The following is a 21,816-nucleotide window of genomic DNA, read 5'->3' on the forward strand; positions in this document are numbered from 1 at the left end:
CTCGACGAACAATCCTTCATCCGAAATCTCTCCAAGACCTTATTGATATAAGTTTCTTGCGACAGACTTAAGATGCCGCGAGGTCTATCCCTATGGATTTTAATCCCAATGACATAAAATGCCTCACCAATATGCTTCATATCAAAATTCTTAGAAATAAATTATTTCACCTCATGTTGCAAGCCCTCATCATTGGTTGCAAGTAGAATGTCGTCCACACACAAAATCAGGAAACAAATCTTACTTCCACTGACATTATGGTATATGCATTGTTCTATGATGTTCTCTTCAAAACCAAAAGAAGAAATAACATCATGGAACTTCAAGTACCCCTGACGGGAGGCTCGTTTCATGTTGTAAATAGATTTTTTGAGCTTACAGACCAAATGCTCACCTTTACTAGAGGATAACCCTTCAAGTTATTTCATGTATACCTCCTCCTCTAGTTCTCCATTGAGGAAAGTTGTTTTCACATCCATCTAATGCAGTTCTAAGTCAAAAGAGTTACTAATGCCATAATAAAACGGAAAGAATCTTTCTTTGATACAGGCGAGAAAGTCTCCATGTAATTGATCCCTTTCTGAGTGAACCCTTTGGCTACGAGTCTCGCTTTATATTTTTCGATGTTACCTATTGAATCCCTCTTGGTTTTGAAGACCCATTTGCACCCTATGGCCTTCGAACCTTTAGGCAACTCAACAATATCTCAGACTCCAATTGATGCCATTGAATTCATCTCTTCGTTCATGGTATTGTACCATAATTCTGACTCACCACTAAACATGGCCTGTGAAAACGATTCGGGATCATTTTCGGCTCCAACGTTGTAGTCAGACTCTTGTGAATACACAACATAATCACAAAAAATTGTTGACTTCCTCATCCTTGTTGATCTCTTTAATGTTGTGTCCTCATACTCTAGAGGAGCTTCTTCCATAACAAGTTGCTCAATAGTTTCTAGCAATTGCTGAGCAACTAGATCAACGGGTTCATCAATAATTATTTGTGGATTCTGAATGATTGGTTGAAGTATACCACTCGGAGGTGCATTATGAATGACAATCAATCTCTCTCTTGAAATGGGAGTTTTTATCCTCGAATGACCATTCTCAGAATTTTGAGTCTACCCACCCCCAAAGTTATTTTCAAGGAATTTGGCATTCATCGATTCCACAAATCTGGTGATGTGAGATGCACAGTAAAATCTATAATCCTTAGACTTCTTAGCATATCCAACGAAATATCCACTAATAGTCCTTGGGTCTAGTTTTTTTTCCTGTGGATTATAAATTCGTATCTCATATGAACATTCCCCAAATGTGCATATGTTGCAAACTTGGTTTCCAACCTTTTCATAACTCAAATGGCATTTTAAAAACAACCATAGTTGGAACTCAATTTAATATATACACAACCGTCTTGAGAGCTTCAATCCACAAGAAATTTGGAAGTTTGGAGCTGCTGAGCATGCTCCGCACCATGTCCAATAATGTTCGATTCTTTCTCTCTGTTATACCGGTTTGATCTGGAGATCCAGGCATGGTGTATTGGGCAACTATCCCATGCTCATGGAGAAACTTAGCAAATGGACAAGGTGCCTGTCCATCCTCAGTGTGTCTACCATAATATTCACCTATTCTATCTGACCTCACGATCTTTATTTGCTTTTCGCATTGTTTCTTTACTTCTGCCTTGAAAACCTTAAAGGCAACTAGTGCTTCATTCTTATGACGAAACAAGTATAGATACATATATTGGGAATAGTCATCTATAAAAGAAATGAAGTATCTTTGACTGCCAGAGTCCATTTCTGGACTACAGATATCTATATGTATGATCTCTAATAGGTCTGAACTTCTCCTAACACCTTTCTCTAACATGTTAGTTTGCTTTCCCTTTATGCAATCTATACATTGTCTCAAAATCAGTAAAATCCAGAGTATCGAGTATCCCTTCATTCACCAACCTCTTTATTCGGTCAATTGAAATATGACCTAACACTCGGTGCCATAAAATGGAAGAACTTTAATCCATAACACATCTTTTAATACCCGCTTCAACATGCATAGTATTGTAAATGGAATCAACTTGTAAATGGATTGGGAAAAGACCATCAGACATAGTATTATTCGCAACAAGATCAGATTTGTAATACAAACTGCATAACAAATCTAAAAATTTGAAGGAATATCCCAAGGGTACAAGTCTGGAAACTTAAATTAAATTTTGAGAGAAATTTGGAATATAAAATAAAACCAGAACTTAAAACAAGCTTGCACGTTTCAAAAGCCTCGACATTTGAGCGCACTCTATTTCCTTGTATAGATGCAATGCTCATTGTCTACTGGATTTCGATGGGTTAGAAAGCCCTGTAAGGTATTGGAAATATGGATTGTAGAACCGGAATCAATTCACCATGTGTTATGACAAATGTCAGCCATATAGATTCATAACAAACTGGAGAGATTAATATACATTTCTTTTCAAGTCACTTCTTATATCTGACACAATCCTTCTTAATGTGCCCATTCTTTTTACAGAAGTAACACCACCTAGAATGGACGCTTTGCCCTTGTCCTTATGCTTGGCTTGTGTCTTCTTTCTCTTCCTTTGTGCAGCCATATGTGCACTATCATTCATCTCAGCAAGTAGCCTCCCATCCTCTTGTACGCACATGGCTAAAAGCTCATTAATTGATCATTTCTCCTTATGAGTGTTATAAGAGATCTTAAAGGCCCTGTACTGCTGTGGCAGGGAGTTCAAAATGAAGTGCATTAGGAAGGATTCAGACATATCAAACTCAAGTTTCTTTAATTGGGTCGTAATATCCCTCATCATCATGATGTGCTCAGGTACACCTTTGACTCCAGTGAGTCTCATAGATGATAACCGGGTCATAAAAGTGTTAGTAAGGGCCTTATCTAAAGACTCAAACTGCTCATCTATGGCCATCAATAATTCCTTGATATTATTACGCTCTCTAATGCAACCATTATGCTAGCAGGTAAACGCGCCTTGATAAACATCATGCAAATGCGATTAGATCGCTCTTATGCTTCATAAAGAGCTACCTCAGTTGGAGTGCTAGCATTTGTGGGAGCTGGTGATTCCTCTTTCCTTATAGTGTAATCCATATTCATGCACCCCAAATGAAGGAAAATCCTTTCCTTCCTCAATTTATAGTTATCACCAATTAGTTTGGGAATTTCTGTTTGAGATCAGAGTGGGAAATACAGCTGCAAATAAACAAAATACATGCTCAAAATTCGAATAAAGGCATAACCTTGCATATTCTACTAATGCAAAACACACAATAAATCACAAATATGAACCAGACAACAAAACTGTCTGTGGGCTGAGTTTTATTTCAGGTACCATATTTGGCCTTATTTTGATGAAACTAAAAAAATTATAAACCTCAATTCCTGTGGGCAAGTCGAAGAATATAATACGTTATTCCATCCTAATTATTCATGGACATATGATAAAGACTCTTGTGGGATAGAATTCATCATATTCGTATGATTAATTACAATCGATGTTATTTTACCATATGTGACCCTAAAATATTCATATATAGTTTTAACATAATTAGAGATGCTGTGGCTACTCCCTAATTAGTCAAAATTATATAGATCACACAACACCTTTACGCCATTGAAACCTTAAACCAGCATGCTTAAACCTATGACTATTAAACTGTCGCGGGCTTCTTATTCACTAATAACTTCTAATGTAATAAATACTTTAATGGGCAAGGAAGTCAAAACAATTGGGCCCACTTAATAAGCCCAACCATCAGAATTTTTACATGAGCCCAATTGCAAGTTCGAAGTCAAAATCATATTCGAAGGCAAGCCCCAGATCCGAATTTTCTTTTTATTTTGACTCTCTGGTATTTGATACTCGAAATCCGCCCCAATGCTCAAATAAATCAAAATTTTGTGAGGGCATCTCGACCCGGATCAACTATAATTGAACATACTGCACTAAATGAATGAATAAACTAATCTCCTTTATGGGTTTAACCTCATATGTGTAATTTCCATGTCATCAAATCATCATCTGCTCGACGGTTATCTTAACTCAAAATCTGACGCTCGATTAAACGAAAATTACATTTTTACATCGGCCAATCTCTTCATGCCCAAAGACCATAGATTCAATCTGCCATGGTTTGGCCTCACGCTTAGAGGATAATCATTTTCACTCTACTGTGCACGTTCAAATCGACCTTTTCTTAATGGGATATAAAAAATGGAAAGAGATCCACCACAAAATTACTGACATCGAGACTCTGATTTCAATGACTCAAAGAATAATTTTGCTCGTAATTAAAGCCCTTTTATAAATCAACATCAATTTGGCAAGGAATCACTTCAATCGATGCCGATTAAAACACACCCATGTAGACACGAACGCACAAACACTAATGTATATTCATATATGAGAAGAAATCAAATTGAACAAGCCATCCAAATGCATGGCCCCAATCTCAATGATCAGATACTCCATAAGAATGACGACTTAACAGTAAACGTCACCATTCTCAGACCATGCAAATTAAATTCATAAAACATTGAATCAAAAGAATGAATCAAACATAGGACGTGCGATAACTCGATGCACGTTTAATCTTATGAAATCAAATGCAATCAAGGCAGAGGCTATATGGCCCCGATACCAAATGTGAGATAAGTACTGAAATTCTCACTGAATTTAGAGCACACGATTAATAGCGGAAGCAAGAATTTAGAATTACCTTTAGTCATTGATTTTAACTGAGGTATCCGAGAGACCGGATTATAACTTGCACGTAGTCACTAAATAATCTACGAGCCTAGTGAATAATCACGAGTAGTACTTCAAATTCACCCGAGACTCCCAGAACTCTTATAACGATTGAAAATCTTCCAAACTCTCGGTAATCTCATGTAGATGGTGTGTGCGACCTCGCAAATCACTGAGCTTTGAGACCTCTGATCAATGTATTTATATAACTCAGCCATCTCCTATTGTAATGGCAACGTAATCATGAAATGAGAGGTAATAAATTGAATGATCATGGGATAATCATTGGGAGCTATACTAAAATGAGTACCATACATTTAAAGATCATAATTCCAACAGTCTAATCGTACTTCCTGCTTTTTTCTTTTTTTTCTTTTTTCTTTTTTTCTGATAAAGGTTATGTATTGATCTATCTATATTCAAAGCACAAGACACCTGGACATAAGAATTAGTGTCTCCGGCGCTTGATAAGCTCGAGTACGTCGGCAGTCAGATTGCTGGAGATCATGCGTTAATTGTAAGTTTTTGCGGCAAAGGCTGCCTATCTATCTATTCAAATCCATATTAGAAGTCATTTTCGCTTTCAGCCGAACTGTGCAGTAGACTGTGTTATGTATAGATTATGGTTTCGCCGATGAATACAATTAACAATCGAACTCGTATATCGGCCATTGCGTACCTGAAAGGTGATAGTACTGCATTTCCCAGCTCCGCTGGATTCACTCTGTCCATATATCATCTCGTTCATGATAGGCGCTTATCGGGCCACGATAGAGAGTAAGAACACAAACGGGCCTCACGTCTCCATACTGAGGTGGCCCGGTTTTGAGGCTTGAGGTGAGACTTCGGGCTGGGCTTCTTTTACGATTCTGACTTCCCAACAAATCACACATCAAGTCATAATACATATATTTTTGGTAACTAAGTCATATTATTTGATCATAAGATCGTCCTTAGCCTTGTCCTTGTAAACTGATCAATCCATACATTATTTGGCTTCGGTTATTTAGTATTAGCAAAATCACTTCGCCTCTACATGAAGTAGTATTTGTAGAACTGGCGCTTGTGACATATACATAATTCTGAATAGGCGTCGTTCGATACGCTTTTGTAAATTCATTACGGACAACAGATCCTCTTGAGCTACTTAAAAGGATGGAAAATTCCTTCTCAGTGTAACTCTGCTACCAAAACCATTTTAATCATTAGCTGATTGACAGCTATTAATACACGTGAACGATACAATTTTGTTAAGACGACTTTGATCCCAACTCAAAGGTCATATAGGAGATGACCACATCAAATCAAGTCAAATCAAATGTAGAATTATTTTAATTCCGAATTCATGAGCCGTTCTTACAATTGTAATGTGGTGCGGTTTATGATTGAAGCCGGATAATTCCACCCTCGAACTATTTGGAGAAATTGAAATCTTAGTTTCCCATCTACCGTAGATGGCTACTTTTCACTGGTTCTCCATGGACTAAATGATTCGACAATCATGTCTCTTGCCAGGAAAAACAAAACATGAAATTTTTTTGTCTCCGATAACAATAATTAGCCCCAAAAAAGAAAAAGGAAAAGGAAAAGGGAAAAGTACAATCATTTGTGATCTCACTGCACCTTCACGCCAGCGGATGAGCTGTCCACTAATCCCCTCATTCCTCCGTGCACCACGTGGAGCGATCGCGACGGCGGTCTGTGGCGGCTCAGATTCGAAGCCCGGGGACACGCGGTGGCGTTTAACGGCTGGCCGTCGCGAGATCCGTCCGTGTCCTCTAGAACCCGGTTAACGACACCCCTGCTACCTAACGCCACGACAGCCTAACGGCGAGTCGCGGTCCCTGCGCCGTTAAGTCTCCCCGGGGGGGCCGGGGCACCACGTGTCCCGTGTCTGGTGCTGCGGGGGCCCACCTGTCCTTATTGCCGGACGTCGGCGGGTGGACACGTTGCGGTACCTCAGTAGAGTGGCATCGCATGCAGATTCCAAGGGAGGGGGAGGGGGGGGGGGATTAAATTATTTTTGTTTCCCTTTAAAGGGAGAGAAACATAATGATTAAATTAGGGTTAATGTGGACTAAGTACCCGCTTTTAAGGATAATTAATCACTAGGGTTATGGATTCATTAATGTTGGACGGATCTACCCCGGAGTCTTGCCGATAATGACCTAATTCACCTTTCTTCTAGTAGTAGTTGTTCTACCTCTAAACATTGTTGACCCCTCTCGACCAATTATTGGAAGCTAATTGAGTGGAGTATACCTCTTGAGGCAATCGTTATGGAGAAAGTATCATTCCCATTGGGGTTTCCTTTTTGGAACGAGGGAGACGACCCCATCTCGATAGTCCACTCTCCTTTTACAATTCTTATAATTCGACTCCGTGAACAGTCTAATCTAAAGTCGAATTTTTGTCACGACCAAAGTATTTCTCCAATAACTTAATTTTGCAACAATATTTAGGCCAAAGTTAATAGAATGGTATATCAAATCAATCCGTCACGTTGACTTCACCCGACAAGATTGGTCATGCGTTATTATATGTGATTTGTACGAAATGGCTTGCTGTATCCACATGATATTAACTGGGTTGATCTTGTATCGATCATTGTGCAGGGCAGGCACTTATCACTCGTCTGTAGGTACACTTGTTCTATAATTTCACGACACCTGGCTAATCATACCTTAGATTTCTGTAGCTTTTTGAGTAATATCTAATAATATCTAAGCTCCATTATATGAGGGAATTAAATTAATCTACTTTAGGAAAGATTCTGTCCTTGCTGACTTTTAATTTATTCAACCAGTGTACGATTGTTGGAGGAGAGGAGGTGAGGACCTAAGTCCCTCAATTTCCTGAATATGGCAAGCGATTTACATTCTTTTTTCGTTTTTCTTTCTCCTTTTTGATGAACCTATAATAATCGGCATAAATTTTGTTGTACATCATTATTCGTGAGATGGCTGAGCCTAATCCGATTCGGGCAGCGGACTCGATTTTTGCTGTACTTTTTTTAAAAAAAAAAATTATTCTGCTTGGTTTTTTTGCCATGAAAGAAGCAACAAGGATGATATGAATATTGGTTGGGGAAGAGGGTTTGGTCATTTGGAAAAGTCGAGGACAGCAATGTCATAATAGGAAAAGACTAGTTAAAGACCCGTGTTATCAAAACATTCTTTAATTAGTTAAGAAAACTCTTCTGCTTTTCAAAGATTTGTGCACAAGTCCAGAAAAAAAAAGGTTTGTTTTTTAAAATCTATCGAGAGAGGAATTTTTACTCTTAAGAAATACCAGGGTATTGCCGTGCGATACCATCGTCAGATAATTTTTCAAAAATTGCTAATTTGTCATAATAGTTTGTATAGTAACTAATATATATAACATAACTAAAATTAATGACAAAATTATTTTGAGTAAAATTATGAACAGTTGATTGATAGTAAATGCTCCAAATTTAAATATTATGCTAATTAATATTTCATATGATATAAAAACTAAATTTTCTCACAAATCTCTTAATTTGAATTTTCGATTATAGTATCATGATCGTAATATAATAGACATTAAATAGTCTGCTAATTTTAGGTGGACGAACTTTCTTACTGTAGGTTTGATATTTATTAAAAGTGTATCAAAGCCAATGCTAAGTTAATATTCAAAGAAGAATTAAGCTTAGTCAAGATGTTAGTGTAATACTGCGTTTCACCGTAAAAATAAGAACATTTTTGTTGTCACAAATTAAAAGAGACAACTTAAATATGAATTTAAGATAGACTTTTTTTTTTTATCAACGTGAGTTGATTTTAGGTAGGTCGGCGCTTAGTATTCTTAGGTAAGACCGAAGGTGGGAGTCTTGTGATTAGAAAAAATCATGATCGGAGGAGATTTATCTCTTACGAGGTCAACCTCGTTTGAATCTAGATTAATCAGACCTAGAGAATTTTCAAATATCAAGTGATACACACTTAAAAAAGCACAAATATAAATAGACTAATTGAAATAAGCTTTCTTCAATGTTGGCTGATTAACTGAGTTGGCAGTTTACGTAAAGTATCGGGTGAGCCTTATGATTAGAGAAAATTCACGATCGAGAGAGGTTTATCCGTTAGTGGGTCGAACTCACTCGAACCCAGATTAGTGGAATATAATAATCTTCCGAATATCAAGTAATACACACCTAAAAAATATAATCGATCATTTTTATATATCGCAACAGAAGTTTCCATATTTTATAGTCGAAAAGAAGAGTCCCGTGAGGTTTTACTTAAATTTAATAAAAAAAATTAAAAGAAAAAAAATCTTTTAATTTATTTAAAATAATTAATATATATATATATATATGAGAGTGAGACGTGGCTTTTTCAAACAAGAGTTTTAGTATAGAATGATAGAGGTTATCCTAGGAAAATGGATTAAAACTTGGCACACCCTTTTTCCGAAAGCTTGGGGAAGGGAAAAGGACGTGCTTCGCGTCACCATTTCTGGATAATAAAAGATAAAAGAAATTTCCCCCAAAAATCAGACCAGTTTTTCCAAATTTCTCCTCTTTTTTATTCCAAAAATTATAAGTACTTCCCATGATTAGCTTCTGGGTTGCTCCATCTCCTCTGTTCCTACTTAAAAAGGACAAAGCTTGAGGCTGTTCCTTCCATGGCAGGAGAAGTATCTCTGCTGAGCGCCTCCACCCAGTGAAGAGAAGAGACTTTGTCTCCCAGAAAAGTAAGCTTCTGCATATTGCTGACATATCCTTCCTTGTCATCAATAAGCACACATGCATGAGCTCACTGCTAATGAAACCGCTTCTGGGTCTTTTCGGAGATCGGGTTTTCGCGGGATACTTGTCCCTCGTGTCGAACCCGGGTTTCATATTTCTGTTGCGTTGCTGTTCTTGCTGCTGTTTCCGCGGTGCTTGTTATGCAATTTGATGTGAGGATTTGTTATTAAATTTTTTGGCTGTTGATTGACTGTGAAGGTGGGTTACTTTTTCCTTTTCTACTCCCACTAAATTTGGGTGAGTGATTAGTAGATCAATTTTTTTAATCAAAAGCTCCATCTTAATTATGGATTAGATTGAGATGGGTTTGCTTATGCACGTAGTTCATCATATGCACGCATGCATGTGCCTTACTTCCATCTGAACATGTTCTTGAGCCTCTGCATATTAAGCCGATCAACCGTTAATTACTTGTTCGTATATCAGTTGCTCAATTCCAGCTTCATGTCTATCGGCAAGGCTTGAGATATAGTGAATATTATCGTTATATGTTCTTTGTCAGCCCGCAAGATCTGACCCGAGGATGGAGCAAAATCCTATTTTGGGATGATTTTTAGTCTATTTTTGTGTTGTCAGAGCGTGATTTGTGATGGAGGTACTGTTAGTTGTAGATCTGAAATCGAGAAATATTACCAAAAAAGTTTTTTTTTTTTTAAGGAAAGAAAGCATAATAAACAAAATTAAGTCCCTCGGTTTGGCCCATTTCTGGTTGTGCTGTCTACCTCCTTTTCAAAGTAGAGTAGTTCTAGGAAAAGCAAAAGATTTCGTAAAATATGTGGCAATTAGTGCTGAATATTGTCGGTTCTATGTGGTGGTATAGCAAGATTATGAATTGACAATGCATTTGGTGAGAAAAATATGGAACTAGCTAGTAAATACATGAATATTGATTGATCCTCGGTATTTTTTTTTTTGGGAGTCCCCTCTTTATTAAATCCAAGTCATGCTTTGTACGAGTTCTTGAGGCGCAAATTGTTGGAAAATTGTTATGTTTAGTGAGCGGTAGGAAGTGAGCAGAGTGTCTCTGATATCACTGATCCAATGTTGTCACTAAGGTGGCATTTGATAAATTAAGTACTTAAAAACTAAGCACTTCGTTAGTTAAGAAAAGAAATGTATAAAAAGATGAGAGGATTGATAAGGATGATGAGATGTATTTTGAGGAGTTAAAGGCATCAATAAGTGAAAAACGACTTATTCTATAAAGTCAAATTTTTTTACTTAAATCATTAAGTAAATTTTGACTCAATGATTAACTAGTTTATACACTCATCTCTCGTCTTTCCCTTCTTCTCTCATTTATTTTCTCTTATAACTAACTTATAATTAATTTGTACTTATTTAATTAAGTTGAAATAAACACACCCAACTGGCGCAAAAATAATCAACTTAATTTTGTAACTCCCTATCAATCCATTAGGTTTCTTTCAAATTGAATCTAAGGTTGTGTTTGTTTACATCTTAGTTAAATAAGTGCTTAAAAGTTAATTACAAATTAGTTACATGGAAAAATAAATAGGAGAGAGAGAGAAAGATGAAAGATAATGGTCTCATCTACTCATCTACTCAATCATTAAGTCAAAAATCACTAATTGAGTAAGCAAAAAATTTTGAGCCATTTTTCACTTATCGGTGCTCCCTTCTCCTCACAAAACATTTTCTCATCATTATCATCCATTCTTTCTTCCTATAAATTTTAAACACTTAATTTATCAAACACCACCTAAGTTAATTGGCTCCTTATTAGTTGTTCTGCGGTGTTTCGTTTACTAAAGGGCATTCTTTGGCTGTTTAGACAAGCGTGTTTGTTTTATTTTGTCCTAAATTATTTGAAATTATCGGATTAGCATTGGTTTGCTTTCAGGAGAGCATATTATAATCTCACGGAACCTAGATAGAACGTGGAGCGCCGGCCCCGCCCGCCAATACAGTCACCATGCTTACCAGCCGCCTATAGATATAGATGGTAGGTAGGTGAGGATAGTTTGCTTCTCTTCTCCTAGGCCACCTCCACATGTTATTCGTGAAGAAAAGGCAGCAGGCGGTTCTTCGCTTAGTAGAGCTCGGCTTGCTCCCCCTCAAGCATTGGCATTTCGTACAGAATTCTTATAAACTGCTATTAATTACTATCAGTGCTCTAACTTCATCTTATTGCTTCACTTCCATGTCCATTCCAATTAACATGAATGCAGCTGTCAATCCGAGCCCTTTCAATTTATCTGACGTACAGTAGTGTCAGATAATCATGGTAATATAAATAATTTGACAAAGTAAATGTGTGTGATATTGTCGTGTTTATCAAAATCCAAGAAGTAGGAGACCATTTATTTGTTGTCTCTTGCACTCTTTTTTTTTTCTTTTCTTTTCCTGCTGAAACTTTTGCTCATTTACTTAATTTACATATCCTGACCCAAAAACGAGTACTTGAGAGGGCAATTGTGCATATCGAGTTGCTTTTCTATTGTAGTAAAGTGGATAACTTATCGTTCTGCTTTCAATTTATGCTTTCATTATTTGTTAAACTTTTCTTTGTTTTCAGGAATCTAGAGTGAACCTACTTCAATGCATAAAGCTGGACTCGCAAAGTCGTGAACTTTGCATTCTGCGCCTGAGTTTGGATTTTTGGTTCTGTCTTTTTAGCTTACATCCTTTTACCAAGGGCTACCTACACTCAGGGACTACTGATTTTGGAAGACGAGAAGAAGAGAACCATGAGCGAAAAAGTAGACACGTTTTCTTCTCAACCATGGTGGGATGAGATCAGGCACGATGCCACAGCAGATCTGTTGAAGGGAAGCATGATAGATTTTTCATCAGATGGAAATGGTGGTCTGGGGTCTAAAATCATCAATTTAGAAAAAACTACTCCTCATGACCAGAGCGATACCCGGAAACTGGCAGGAATTGATGTAGTTTCACAGCCAGGTAAATCTCAGAAATGTGAAACTTTTTTACACAGCAAGTCAATTGGCAAGGTGGTTGTTTGTAGCTAAAATCCTTGCTGGGGTCTCAACAACGAGCTATAGCCCTTTTTCCCATCATTGAGCGGTTGTCATTGTAGGAGAAAGTTTTGTGAGTTTAAAATTGCTTCGTTTTGCATGGGATTGTGGTTTCGCAAAAACTCGAGTGTGAGATACATGTCAGTATTATTTAATTGCTTGGACTATCTCCATAAGACTCCTGATATACTTTAATAGATCCATACTTCCATACAAGCATGTCTGTCCTATATCGTGGTTTCTTCCTTCTTTTCTTTTCAATTGTAGCCAATGAGACATGTCTGACGTATGAAACTCACGCATCAATGTTGTATATGCATGGGATTTTGTGCAAATCAGTGAAATATCTGCGCATTTATGTGTTCACAGCTTGTATCTGCGCAAAACATGAGCGTCTCTAGATAATTTCTTTGAGAACTTTTGGTTCACAATAACTTGGAAATGGTTTCCATGGTTTTAACCCAATATACCTACTTTTGGTTCACAATGACTTGGAAATGGTTTCCATGGTTTTAACCCAATATACCTGGCTGGCATTGAGTTTAAAATAGTCAGTGAATGGAAACAGGCAGTCGGCATATTTGACCAGCAGAACGAGGCTGGCTTTGGAAACAGGAGGTGGTAGTGGTGGTCACTGATCAGTAGGGGATGTCATGGGAACAAGAGTTCTGTCTCGGAGAAATTGAAAATATATTTCATAAAATTGGTGTTTAAAGCACTTTTTATGGAGGCAATTCCTGGAAGAAAGATCTGAAAATTTGCTATAAAAATTGGCACGTCACTGTCTTCGGACATAGAAAAAATTTATTTCTGGACAGACCTTAATTTTCTGGAGGGTGTCAAATTCAACTTGTATTATCCTTGAAGGAGTTTTAACTTCGTTTTGTGTCACATCTTTGTGTTGATCTGGGCTATATACTTCTCTTGATGCAACGTAGATAAGCTATTTGGATCAGAGCAGCAGCATAGGCAACAAGCTTCTTCTGCATTTCATCCAACAAGAAGAAGTGACCTTGTTCAGCCTTCCAAACAAGAGTTAATCGATCACTCAATGGTGAGGTCTCTATCCCCTTCCTATGTGTATGTGTGTGCACATTTTGTTATTACCCGTAATTAATGGGTCAACACGAAACTTGTGCAAGGCATGTGGGTCATATCAATTCTCCGAGCCATACTATGGAGGAGTTATGCCTACATATTTATCTCAGTCTCTGGTATGTGCTCCCTATCTCCTGTTTTACAGAAAATCCATAGTATCTTGTTTTGCTGAGCACAATGTCAAATGGAACGGATGGTGAAAGCATTAGACATCTCATGAGAATCAAGCTTAATCTAAAATCGAACTCTGTGATATCTCCCTAAATTGCTATTCACGAAAGGAGGTTCTTTGTGGTGCATTGAAGTTCATGATTTCTGTTGCAGCCTCATCTTCATTGTCTTGGCATGCACTCCTCGAGGGCCGTGCTGCCTCTTGGGGTGGCCGAGGAACCGGTTTATGTGAACGCCAAGCAGTACCATGGGATTCTGAGGCGAAGGCAGGTCCGGGCAAAGGCTGAGCTCGAAAAGAAGCTAATAAAAGTTCGCAGGGTAAATATTCTTGCTGGCTATACTTCTCCTTCCCATGCTTTCCGGTGTGTATTATCTTTACACAACTCCCAACTTTTCAACAGCCATATCTTCACGAGTCGAGACACCTCCATGCTATGAGGAGGGCTCGTGGCTGTGGAGGCCGTTTCTTAGACACGAAGAAGCTTGGAAATGGTAGCTCTGCAGGTAATGCTTCGACTAACCCGGACAGCAGAGCCAGTACCGAGAAAACTGGTTCAGAGCAGACTTCCTTTGGCTCTTTAAGCTCCGAATCAGTTCCTTTCAACCTTTCTTTGGGTGAGCCCCAACCCACCGGCCATGACCAAATGGGATTTCATCTCTTTTCACATCATACCTTATCGGATAGCAGAGCTGCGGAATTAAGGGACCCGTGAGAGAGAATCATTGGGAGAGGGTTCCCCCATAACGCCCTGACCATCAAATGAGGTCGTTACCCCTTCTACTCATTCTCTAATATGGTGGTCTTACTTTTGTTGCTGTTTGTTTGTTTCTCATGCTGTCAGCGGAGAGAATACATAGTAGCAGTTGCATAGGTCCAAGTTTGGACATTCCGATCCCCTGACGCAGTCAATTGAGTTGAAATGATCAATCTCATATCCTCTGTTTATGGGCAAATCATTCTTGGCTGAGTTCTCTGTTGTCGTGTCTGAGTTAATAGCATATCGCTCATCTTTCTATGGCGACATGGATTTGGTATTGAGTTATGTACAAAGTAAGTTAAGGACAGCATCTGCATTCGAAAAGCTGGAATGGCTTCGTGTCTTATGCTGTAATATTCTGTTCCATGTTTGCGATATATCAGAAGCCTTGCTGGTTTGTGCAGATGGATATAAATGTCAAGATTGGAAACTCCCCGCGCTATTTCATTTTCGCAATGCCATGTGTGATACGGCGGGATGTTACCTAATAGTTTGGAGTTGCTGTTAATACAGAGGAAGGGAAAGGGAGGGAGGATCTATTTTATGTTTGGCACTTCTCTTAATAGACATTTTGCTGTCCTTCCAAAACTAAATATGACCAAATTGGAGATGGACATGGAATTGGTGGTTGGATTGGGGTGGGGTGGGGTGTCTTGTGAGATTTTTAAGAACGACGAAAGAAAGCAAAATAGAAAAGGTAAGAAACTCGAGGTAATGTGATGACTGTTTCGACTCCTCTGCAATTGAAATTAGGTGCAGTTTAATGCACTTGCGGAGAAATACGGGTCGTAACATGACTAACCTTTCTGTCCGGAGAATTGAGAGATGATTAAGCAATGTTTTTGAAAGTTCCAACCGCTTCTCATATAGGATGGTCTCGGTGAGATCGAATTTCTGAGATATGGTTCGATCGGCTTCGAGTCCCGTTGGCAATTGGAGTTGGAACCTTACGACTTCAAGGAAGAACATATCAAAGGAAGCAACAATTTCTTGCCAGATACTTTGACAAGAGAATGGAAGCCATGAAGCAGATTGACAACGCTATAGAAGCCTACATGAAGGATATTGAGGTCATCATGAAAAAGATTGAAGGACTAAAGGAAGCAAAAGAGACATTGATAAAGACTTTCGGTCTAGCCAAGATCGAGGACGTCCTTGACAAGGAAACCGATAAAGCAACCCTTCGAGCCCTCGAGGAAGAAAAGAAGCAAGCGTCGAATTACGGTTCCTATTGTCCGTGTTGTATCATGTTTGTACGTAGTACGGCAGCGCTGGGCCCCATTCTGTTGAGCTGACTCTTAAGAGCAACTTGCCCTCCACCATGTGGGAGGAAGTTTCAGTGTGGGGCATTGCCCCAAATTTGCAGTAAGCCCCAGAGCCGACTCTTAAGAGCAACTTGTCCTCCACCATGTGGGAGGAAGTTTCAGTGTGGGGCATTGCCCCAAATTTGCAGCAAGCCCCAGTGGAGAAGAAATGATAAGTCTTAGGAAGTTATGACCTCGGAGGTTAATACTCTGACTATAGACTTTGCGGATATGTGGTGTTTCTTTGATACGTAATTGAGGTAACGGTGACCAGCTCGGGCCCTCAAGTTCTGGCACGATGGGATTCAGATCCATATGGATATGTCATATGGGGTTGCTACGAAAAAATATTGGATGAGTAATACATAGCTAAGTGACCGTGTATAAACTTCAGTCCCGAATGACAAGTTTAAAGTAACAAAGGGAGTGAGTTGTTTAGTGGGACACTTATCACTCGAGAATGAAGTTTTACACAGCCAAGTGGCTGTGTATTACTCGCTCAATAATTTCTAAGGATGCTACGCCGGCCCCGCCTTTCCTCAAAAAAAGAAAAGGAATTTATGCCCTTGTCCAAAACAACAGAACATCATCCGAATTGGGCCAATCAATGTGTCAGGTTGTGAGCCTCTCATGGTTCGATAAAGTCCCTGTTGTTTGTTCTTTTGGCCCACGCAATTGGTCCAGAATGGCCAACTGCCAACCACTCAAGGACAGGATCCAGGAACCACCTTATAAAAGACAAGAGGACATCATTCAGTCTGGGACCGCCCGATAGGGAAAGGTCTCCCGATGAGTTGACTCCTCATTCCCGATTCATTACCCGCTTCGTTGAGATGACTCCCGTGATAAGATGCAAAATTGGTTGTATCCATGCCATGGAATCCTTCCGGAATCGTTTTCCTGGAATCATCTAAATGGCTGATAGTGCACCAGATTTCCTGGAAGGTGCTTTGCTTGTGACAGGTGAAGGGTTGCTTTCATGGGGAATGGGGTTCTGATAAGTCTATTAGTAATGTCGGTGGAAGTGGTGGGTTGAGTGGCTGAGTGGGGCAGCTAACTGAAAACTGCATTAACGGCCACTGTTCTTATTCTCTTTCAGGGGAAGAATGCATGTATATACCAACAATTGCAAGCGTTTCTCTTTTCCTAACTGGCCGAATTTATGCCTTGGCTGAAGTTCCGTTGATAAATCACATATGGAATGGCCCGGTTTTACGTGGCCACCGCGCTGCTTCATTCGAGTTCCCACTTGGGATCTCGTTACTTTGTGCAAAAGCCTCCCCTATATTCATTATACCATACGTGAAATTAATGATAGCCTATAACTGTAATTAGCTCGGTTGAAAAAGAATATTTTTAAATCCGATCTATTATCTTTCCACAACTGGACTATCTTTGGGCAAAAAGAAAAACGACTGAATCGGGTCCCACTTGCAACAGTCCATTCCACTCAACAGCAAGATCTTAGCTAGTTGGGGTCATGTTCTTCTCCAATTTGAAAAGTTGGGGTCACTTTTTTTTTGGTGGAAAGTTGAATATCAAGTCGGCAGCAAATGGCATCCTCTTCCGATTCGTCCAGCAAAATTCTTCACCACATCACGGAGCAGTGACCCCGCCACCTGATTTGAAAAGAAAACACCTTTATTTATCCCTTTTCATGGAAGCTCAAGGCAAGAATCACAACTGGCAATACAACAATCGAACTTTCCCGCTCGCAGGATCTTTCATGCAGAAGCTACATCCCGACTCGTCCGATCCCCATTGACAAGGAATACAACGTCGATTGTGCATTATTATGTCTTGGCGGCTGTCTAAAACCGTAGGTCCTGCTATAAAGGAATACCATTTCTATTTGCGTACTCTCTTATGGAACGCGGCATAAAATGCCAAAGAAAAGACACAGGCAACGGAATGGATCGTGGATGAGTAAAAGATTGGAGCAAGTTACTGAAAATAATTCCCAGAATTTGATTCCTTTAACAGCTTAAATGATGCCTCTCTATCCTTCTTAAAGTTCCAACAGCTCGTAAGAGAAATTTCATCAAGTTGTCGTACAGATACCCAAATGCCACACGGTTCATATAATCATCAGCTCGTGCTGGGACAAATAATTGTGATCTCTTTCAGATGGTACTACTCCTAATGATATCTACTCTAAAGAGAAGGAAAGAATGTAAAAGAGTCCGACTTCTGCAATGAGCAGCAGTACGCAAGGATAAATGCTTTTACCATTGTCCTCCTTTCCCAAATCAGAATGAATAAAATGAAAGGTACTAGCTCAAAATTGGAAGACAGTTAGTCATGTCGACGACGGAGGCAGATATTAGCTCAGCTTATTGATCACTTCCAACCCTTCAGAAGATTGATCAACTTCACAAAAGTCCAATCCTCTCGTACGCCCAGGCGCTCCACCTTTAAGAGAGGATACGTCCAGCACAATCCTGAGATGGCCAAACATAAGTTAAATATATGACTGGACATGGAAAATGTCTGCAGTAAAAAGGCCTAATAAAGTAACTTACAGATTCTTGAATGCCTCATCCGATTCAGGGCTTCCGCTACTTATAATTATCTTGTTGTCGATAATCGACACTGAATGCTCCAAAGGCAGATTGATTCCTCTGGGTACTGCACATTTCAAATGCATAAGATCTAGAGCCGGAGTAACAAAAAGCGAACTCACAGTCAATCAAAGGGCTTCACTTACATGATTGAACAGCTGGCCCTGAACTTCCATCAAGTCCCAAGAGTTTCTGCACCACAGGTAAGAGTCAAGTGTGATCATACTGTTCATCTCCTAGAGCCTCTACAAACCACAACCTAACGGAGAGCAGTTGAGTTACCTTAAGTCTCTGATAGCATTCTTCAAGATTATCATTGTACAGGATATGATCAAAATGGCCCGATGAAAGTCCCTGCTCAAGCTCTGCCTTGGCATTTCTCAGTCGCTTTAAGATCTGTTCCTCTGTTTCAGTACCCCTGCCCAAGTGTTTGAACTAGAAATAAGATACTGCTGATCAAGAACAAGATAGTCTAGATTGCAACTTCTAACTTACCTAGCACGGAGTCGCTTCTCGAGTTCTTCCATTGATGGGGGACGAATAAAGATGAATATAGCTTTGAGAGAACTAGCCCTTACTGATCTCACTCCTTGGACATCGATATCAAGAATACATCTCTACAACAGTTTGCAAGTCAAAACTATTCAAAAGCCAAGATCAATGCCAGCAATAAATTTAAAATTTCTGCAACTTTGCTTATCCCCAAAAAAAAAAATCCTGCAAATTTTCACAGGACAAAAAGACCATCAAGGTAAAATGAGCACAAGATTATACCTTCCCCTTGTCTGCTACCACTTCAACAGCTTCAATGCTTGTTCCATAAAGATTTCCGTGAACAGAAGCAAACTCGAGAAACTTGCCATCTTTTATATCCCTCTCCATCACACTTTTCTGGGTGAAGTGGTAGTGTACCCCATCTTTCTCCATACCCCTCGGAGCTCGGGTTGTGTGGCTTACGGAGAATCCAAACAATGATGGAAATTCCTCCATAAGTTTGTTTATCAAGGTACCTTTCCCGACTCCTGAAGGACCACTGATTACAACCGGCTTCTCAGCATTGCCCCTCACACCCTTACTCCATGCAATGACTTTGGTGCCATGAAGTTTCCGCTGCTCCCTAACATAATGTGTATCCACCTAAAATTTCACGGTCAGTCATTACAATGTGGCTAGCTACAACGAAACTTGTTGAGAATCAGTTGTATGTTTAAAGTAGCAATTCATTCAGAGAAAAACCAACCTCAAGTAACCAAAGGCAATCATCTGGATTGGAACCTTTCTTGACAACCAATATTCGATCTTGACCAAGAGGCACCGCTGAGTGGCCTTTGCAAGTCCCTGGTTTGGTACCGAGCACAGTTGGATTGATCCTGCAAATATTGCCATATATTACTATCCATATCAAGTTCAAACCAAAATCAGGATGACGCTACTCCAAATAGAGAGCTGCTAGTCACCATTGTCCGGCTGACTTGTCAAAAGTTCGGACCCCTAGAGATAATGCCGATTCATCATCAGCTCCCCCAATCACATACTGAAAATTACCACAATATTTTCATGAGGGACAAAAGATGCAGGGTTTTCTAGACGGGAGATAATCGACCACAAGAATAGTGTCCATGAGGTGAATAAGTCCGACAAGGATTATATGTGAACATACAGTTTTATCACCAATATCAACAGCAGCCTCACAACTTCTTGATTTTAAAGCAATGCCATTTGGAAGCTCCTTCTGCGGATCTTCAGCATAGAATGCTGGAGCTTCTCCCTGATGGAGATCACCGAGAAAGATGATCAAATTACATGGATCATGACAATACTATTGGAGAAAAGACGAGGGATCAGAAAGAGGCTCACCATTGAGAATACTAGCCCTTAGCTTCAACGAGCGCTGCATAGAAAATATTGGGGGAAAAAAAACAAGGATCAGAAAGAGCCAAACAAACCCGGATCTAGCAGTAAATTCAGGGAGGCCAAACTGCTTGCCTGGCTCAAAGGGCTCGAAAGGAAACGAGAATCGAGAACAAAACGGAATCAGCAAAAACACCAATCGGTGTCTGAGCAAAGATCCAAACTTTAACAGAATGACAATCATTACAGCCTCAAACGAACAAAGACCCAGTTGCTATTTCAACATTCTCGGACGCAGAATGCAAGAATTCAGCAAACAAACGGCACGAAGTACATCAAAAGAGCCCCGCAGATCAACGAATCACCATAGCCGGGCCGACAAAAAATGCCCCATTGAAGCCGAAAAAGCAGCTTCAAATCTTTACACCCTCTTACCTCTGTATACTCAGCGGTTCAACGACGGAAGCTCCCCCTGTTGGGTTGGGGAACGGAATTGAGTGAGGGATCAAAGGAGCGAGCTTTACGAGGTCCCTTCAACCCTGACGTCCTGCGAATGCAAGAAGGGAACGAGCTCGGGCAAGGGAGAGGAAGAGAGAGAGAGGGAATCTCTCTATAAAGAGGAGAGGAGACAGTGGCAGGAAATTTTCAGAGTTCTCATATTTGTAGGAGGAGAGGAAGAAGGGAGAGAGAGAGAGAAAGAGAGAGAGAGAGAGAGAGGTGGTGGCGTTGTTTGGTCGCATTCAATTCACCGAAACAGGAAGACCGGCTCTGGCAATTTCTCCTTTTTCTCTTTGAAACAATTAATTAATTATTAATATAATTTATTTTACGTACCTTTTTTTCTCTTTGAGGAGCTAACGAAATTTTGCATTTGTTTTTGAATAGGAAAATACAGTTTTATTCATCGAATTTTCGGATACCATAATGTACATAAAAAAAATTCAAGTAAAATCACTTATTGTATGTTTATTTTTCCTGTGAAGATTATGCGATATGCTCAATTGGTATCATCCATGTCATTCAAGTAAAATCGGCCTGTGAGAAAATGAAAATTCTATAGTATAATCGACAACAAGGATTGTAGCATGTGTATAAGTAAATTAGTTATGAAACTTATGCGCTGCACGAGATAAAATGTGATTTTTGTTCTAATTTTATTATATAAAATATGTGTTATAAATAATTGAAAATAGTAGTTTACAATCAATAATAGTATACTATTAGATATATAAGACTGAGGTTAAGTTGATTTCACAAATAAGATAAGGAAAAAATTATATAAAAGAAGAGAACTCAATATAAATCTTGAGAAATTCAATATTGTCAAGATATCGCACAAAAAAAAATTAAAAAGAAAAATTCTGCCATGGCAGTATGAATTTTTGCCTTCTTTGTCAATATTCATATAGTGCTACATCATGTATGTTGACTATATACATAAAATTAGAGAACCCAAAAATTTTGTAAAAGTTTGTGTAGGAAAAGTAAGAAATTGAAGAACTCGCCTTT

At 39.1% G+C, this 21,816-nt stretch overlaps 2 protein-coding genes across 7 annotated transcripts; one reads left to right on the forward strand and one right to left on the reverse strand.

The window, feature by feature from the left end:
• The first annotated feature begins 9,242 nt into the window (after positions 1-9,242).
• LOC116208097 (nuclear transcription factor Y subunit A-1-like) lies at positions 9,243-15,212 on the forward strand. Of its 6 annotated transcripts, none has more exons than XM_031541335.1 (7): positions 9,243-9,510; positions 11,430-11,539; positions 12,105-12,490; positions 13,503-13,618; positions 13,707-13,778; positions 13,987-14,151; positions 14,235-14,915. In XM_031541335.1, exons 3-7 carry the CDS (start codon positions 12,277-12,279, stop codon positions 14,544-14,546), a joined length of 879 nt encoding a protein of 292 aa, XP_031397195.1. In that variant the 5' UTR covers positions 9,243-9,510; positions 11,430-11,539; positions 12,105-12,276; the 3' UTR covers positions 14,547-14,915. The 6 variants fall into 6 exon arrangements, 5 of the variants coding, with proteins under 5 accessions (XP_031397195.1, XP_031397193.1, XP_031397194.1 ...); XM_031541333.1 differs by having other exon boundaries at positions 11,430-11,535; XM_031541334.1 differs by having other exon boundaries at positions 11,430-11,531.
• A 2,617-nt stretch (positions 15,213-17,829) lies between these two features.
• On the reverse strand, positions 17,830-20,999 carry LOC116208096 (guanylate kinase 1). Its single transcript, XM_031541331.1, has 11 exons — positions 20,743-20,999; positions 20,314-20,347; positions 20,117-20,224; positions 19,914-19,990; positions 19,697-19,826; positions 19,231-19,593; positions 18,952-19,073; positions 18,739-18,874; positions 18,603-18,648; positions 18,418-18,523; positions 17,830-18,336 (listed from the first exon to the last, which is right to left on the reverse strand). Exons 2-11 carry the CDS (start codon positions 20,314-20,316, stop codon positions 18,219-18,221), a joined length of 1,209 nt encoding a protein of 402 aa, XP_031397191.1. The 5' UTR covers positions 20,317-20,347; positions 20,743-20,999; the 3' UTR covers positions 17,830-18,218.
• Between the last annotated feature and the right edge of the window lie 817 nt (positions 21,000-21,816).

The sequence above is a fragment of the Punica granatum genome, chromosome 5 (genome assembly GCF_007655135.1).
Source record: "Punica granatum isolate Tunisia-2019 chromosome 5, ASM765513v2, whole genome shotgun sequence".
In the NCBI taxonomy this organism is placed as follows: domain Eukaryota; kingdom Viridiplantae; phylum Streptophyta; class Magnoliopsida; order Myrtales; family Lythraceae; genus Punica; species Punica granatum.